Source organism: Caloenas nicobarica, chromosome 2, assembly GCF_036013445.1.
Source record: "Caloenas nicobarica isolate bCalNic1 chromosome 2, bCalNic1.hap1, whole genome shotgun sequence".
NCBI lineage: Eukaryota > Metazoa > Chordata > Aves > Columbiformes > Columbidae > Caloenas > Caloenas nicobarica.
Genome location: NC_088246.1, coordinates 66,136,603 through 66,141,766, shown reverse-complemented (window position 1 = coordinate 66,141,766; position 5,164 = coordinate 66,136,603). Strand labels below are relative to the sequence as shown.

General features: G+C 46.5%; 1 protein-coding gene across 1 annotated transcript in view; it reads right to left on the bottom strand.

Moving 5' to 3' along the window:
- Nucleotides 1-699: 699 nt before the first annotated feature.
- The window catches only part of SALL3 (spalt like transcription factor 3), a 19,637-nt gene continuing 15,172 nt past the window's right edge, over nt 700-5,164 (bottom strand). The window contains exons 2-4 of the mRNA XM_065629369.1: nt 2,655-5,164; nt 2,098-2,438; nt 700-1,131 (exon numbers count right to left, since the gene is read on the bottom strand). The exon at nt 2,655-5,164 is cut by the window's right edge and continues 427 nt beyond it. Coding sequence (XP_065485441.1) covers nt 700-1,131; nt 2,098-2,438; nt 2,655-5,164 — 3,283 coding nt within the window. The remainder of the gene's footprint in view (nt 1,132-2,097; nt 2,439-2,654) is intronic.

Here is a 5,164-nt window from a genome sequence, read left to right as displayed (position 1 = left end):
ACTTGCACAGGAAAAGCATGCTATCTTTCCCAATAAAACTCCACAACTTTGCCTGCATTGAAATAAACCACTTATTTATAATAAACAAAACTCAATTTAAAAAAAAAGTCACATAGCCAGGTGTATTTTGCAGTACAAAAGCTTCATTTAAGTTTGGGGCTAGTATATTGTCTGTTACCCGCATAATCTTAACATTATAAATACTACAGACAAGGATACTGTAATAATACACAGCATTGGGGTACTAAATCACTTTTTCAAGATTAAGATTCCTAGAAACATAGTCCAAGTTGCTAACTAATTTGAACAAAACCAGCAAATAACTGTGACAGAATGCCATAATGAAGCCCCCCTTTCTCAGGTGATAGTAACTTTTGTAAGAAGCACAGTGGACGTAGACTAGCCTCTTTCTGTTTCTAATGAAGTTATCCCATGATTTGTTTGTTTGTTTTCTGTTAAATTAAAAGGTTTCAAAGTTCTCAGTAACAGTCAAACTCACTGTTGAAAGAAGTACCATGCAGATCTTGCAAGACAACTTTTCAGCAGCCACAAAGTTATGTATTTCTGCTATGGGTAAAACTTTAAAGGGAACCTATGCATTTAGGTCAGGAAACTAATGCTTAGCTTCAAAAGCTGTACATGGAACAGGACAAATGTTGTGTCAAGTAGTGGTCTAACAGTTATTCGGAATGAATGCTTTTAATTTATGCCAATCTCTTTATTATCCTCAATAAATCTGGTGAATGGACGACTGGCTCCTGTTTCAGAACTTGCTTTGTCCAGACCGACAATGGGAGGGCTGCTGCCCGTGCGAGCTTTGTCCATGCCACCGGTAAGGTTACTGAGAGGCGGGATGGCGCCTCCACCAAGACTTACTGGGAGCTGGGGAATGCCTCCGTTCTGTATGACAGAAATCTCATTGTTCTTCATAGCCAGACCGTTAGTGATAGCTGCAGCATATTGGTTCCAAAAACTGGGGTCAACGTTCATGGCCCGAGCTGCCAAATCCTTCTGGAACATCTCAGAGAACTTGAGCGCGTCGCCACCGAGAAGAGCCATGGGGTTTTCCACGGAGAGGCGGCGGCCGCGGCGTGCAGGGGCATTATTCCACATGTGAGTTCCCATGTGAACCTGTGGAGCAAATGGGGACAAGAAGCACCCCCAAGTTAGCATGTTCTGGTGAGGCAGCTGAGCTGAATTTCTGCTGTTTACAGTATCACTTGCTTTTTTAAAAAATGCCTTTTAATTTGCATTGAAAACAAGCCAGTTCCAGTTAAGACACGGTTCTAAGGCCCAGTCAACTTATACAAAGAAAACCCAGCTCTGTAGTAATTTCTCGATGCGCATTTGCTTCTTCTCAGCGAAAACAAATGCAGCGCCACAAGAATAAAGAGCACGTATCCTCTTAGGTTAGACAATTTCCTGTGTAAGCTGGAAGCCTTCACATGCTGAAGATTACCAAGTACATTACTAGTACTAGGAGATGGACATTTTTTCTGCTCTTTCCCTTTGTTTATTATCATAGTATTTTATCTCATGTCAGAGGCATTGATAATTTTGCTAAATATAATATTTTTAAAAAGGATATTGAAAATATATTGCCTAGGCTGTGTCCTGATGGTTAACCAGACTGCGGGAATAAGAGATGTCAATCCTGTAGTGACCTGCTGTAAATCAGTGCGAAGCAGCTTTAAAGTCTGCAATGGCTGCAAAGCAGAATAGAAAATGGAAATTTTAGAGAGGCACCCAAGGAGCTGAGTGAGATCTGCATTTCTGGTTTATAGCGAGGTTACTTTGCACTGCCGGTCCACAAGAACTGCCAGAACTCATCCATCAGCTGACTGCATCTCTACGGTGAACTACAAGATGCGTGCGTGTACACCCAGAACCAGTGTTAAAGTCTGCATCATTGCACAGGCACTTTTCAGTCCCTATCTTAAACACTGTGGAAGCATAACATGCACCACCATACAGCAAGCATTTCCTTGAAGCTCCCTTCTCTTGTGTCTTTGGGACAAACAGCACTAAAACCTGCTAAGTTCAAGTACACTGCCTTAAACCCCCCCCGAGCCTTTACAGTTTTATTTGGCCTCTTACCTTAAGATTCCCCTTTGTGGTAAAAGCTCTACCACAGATTGTGCAACCAAACGGTTTTTCACCGGTATGGGTGCGCTCGTGTATCTGTAGTGCACTTGCTGAGGAGAAGGTCTTCCCGCACGACTGACAGTTGTGCTGCTTGGGAGTCCGGCGAGGGGGGGGTGCCAGCATAGGGGTGATCCCCGGACTCATCACTGTCTGTGGTGCAGCAGGAACCTGGATTCCAGCTGGAAGCGAGGGAACCTCACCCAAAGAGATCGGCTTGCTGTGACCATTCACTTCCATTTTGATCATGGTAGGCGCTGTACTGGTGACCAGGCTAGGAGTACTTTGGCTGGGACCTAGAGTAAAGTTGGGTTCAAATAACTGAGAAGGCAGCTCTTTTAATTTGTGCGTCAGTAAGTGCTGTTTTAAATTACCCATAGTGGAACACCCACGATTGCAGACTGTACAAACAAATGGACGTTCTTTAGTATGGCTGCGGTAGTGAATTTCCAATGCACTCTTACAAGCAAAAGGCTTGCCACAGATATTACAAACAGTACTTTTAAACTTACCACGTTCTCTGTTCAGGAACAGCAGGCTAAAAGGAGCCTCTTCTTTGATGACTGGTCTTCCCGGGTTGGTGGATGTCAGATCTAATGCGCCTCCATTTTCAGTTGCTGGTGGTGGACTGTCTGGTTTTTCTGTCTTTAATTGTATTTCTTGTGGTTCCTCCTGGTTACTGAGACCTGGGGACTTTGATCTGAAACTTTCACTATTGCTATTTACAGGAGACAAAGCTTGCATGGAGGAAGAAGATTCTGACATTGCAGGACTGCCTGCACTCTGGCTTTCGAGATCACCAACGGCCGACGAGGAGTCATTGCTCAAATGGTCACTTTCCCCTGATCCATTTTCTATGGATTTTAAACTGGTCAGTTGCTGACAGTTCATGACAGAATCAATCATCTTCATTTGATTCTCCAAAGCAGCAATACTGGAGATCACAGAAGGTGGTGAGGAAGGACATGACCCAGAGTAAGAGATAAGGGGTTTGGATGAGTCACTTGCCGTGTCCTTTAGCTCTGGGTCCTCTTCCATAGAATTTTCATCAATGTCATCATCAAAGTTGCTCAGCGTATCAATGTTCTTCTCATCATATGAAAGCTCCGAGTCCATGGCATCCTGGAAGCCCTCCGGTAGCGGCGTGTTTGGAATCTGCCCGCCCATATGCATACGAATGTGCTGCTGAAGAACAACCGCATTTGTAAATTTTTTCTGACAAATGGGACAAGAGTGCTGTACTCTAAGTGGTGGCTTCGCTCGATGAACTCCAAAATGCGTTTTTAGATTGCCTTTCGTAGTAAAGGCACGTCCACAAATTTTGCATTTAAATGGTCTTTCTCCTGTATGTGTTCTGTAATGCATCTTGAGAGCACTCTGACAACTAAGCACACGGTGACAAATAACACATTGATTTGGATCTGTCATCTTCTTATCAATGTTCTCCACTAGCTGTTGTAGTTTTGAGGTTTCTGACGTTTGCATAGAGTCTAGCAGACCACCAAATGGAAACTTTGCCTTAAACTGGTCAGACACTGCTGGAAGCACAGGGTTTGGGAGGCTTGTTGCAACGCTGCTGTCCGTAACAGCAGTAGGAATTGAAGACGTGGAAGCTGTGGAAACTTGCCCACCTATAGAAAGGTCCCCAAGCCGCGTGCTCGTGGGAGGCAGAGTGACAGGTTCTGCCTTTGTCAAAGATGAGCCACTCTGAACGGGCTGTGGGGATTCGGCAGACACTGGAACGCCCGACTCAGAAGTGTTGAGGCTTGGGGATAGAGAAGTGCATTCACTGGAGGCAGGAGAAGGCCTCTGGGGTGACCTGGTCATGGGAGTGATGCTTGGAGAATCTCCGTAACTGTTCATACCAGGTATAGTGGGGGGCAGCTGGAGCCCAATGGAAGTCGGGACAGTTGGTAAAACAGGTTTGCTGTCTAACCAGGTTGTGACTGGCTTTTCGGGGGGCAGTGACATCCCATAGGGGATTCCAGAGCAGGTGGGCACATTATCGAGGTATTCTGGAACAGGATAAGGGTTCATCTGAATATGAGGGTATTTCTCTTTATGCCTCTGAAAATGAACTTTCAGGTTGCCCTTTGTGGAAAAGCGGTTTCCGCATATGTTACATTTAAAAGGTCTTTCGCCTGTATGCGAGCGGAGGTGAATTTGTAAAGCACTGTCGCTTCCAAAGACCTTGGCACAAAATCGACATTTATGTTTAAAAAAGGGATCCTCAGAGCTTGACTTGGGTTCAAACACTGACACATTTGGTGGCTTTCCTTTGCGGTGCTTCATAAGGGCGGACAGAGGATCTAGCGCATTAGCAGTTGCAGCAATGCTAACTAGCGGATTGGGGAAGATCACACTATTTGAGGAACTCTGAGGTAGAAGTGGGTTTGGCAGGCTGGACACTGAGGTGAGGCTTCCATGTCCTATTGAAGGCGGAGTCGAAGCATTCTGGGGCTGTGAAGCACTGTTAGGAACGTTTGACACAGAAACAGGAGTTATGGACGTAATTGCATTCGAGGAGGAGGGTATGCTTGATTCAGGTGGGGCAGAAGAGCCACCACTGGATATATTGGGCGTACTTGCTCCAGATGTAGGTCTTGAGATGTGCTGAGAGCTGTCGAAGGCAGCGGGCTGACCGCTGGCAGCCTGCCCCATGATGGCAGGAGGAATGACTGCGGTGAGCTGGATGGCAGCGCTGGTGGCAAACCCCTGCAGCTGGTTGGAGGCCTGGCCCGGACCACCCTGGGCAGCCAGGACCGGGTTCAGGGATGGCCGTAGTGGCTGGCGGTTCATCATCGCCACCTGACTGCGGATCTGCTCAATCAGCTGAAGCTGGTGAATCTGCTGCTGCTGCAGGGCCATGAGCTGCTCCAGGATCATGGGGATGGCCACGGCCGTCACCCCACTGCTGATGCTGGCAGAAGTGGCGGTCCGTGCGCTCTGCGAGAACTGTGCGACTGCCACTTTAGTGCTCAGCAGAGTCTCTAGCGTGACATTGGTGTTTGGCATGTTATAG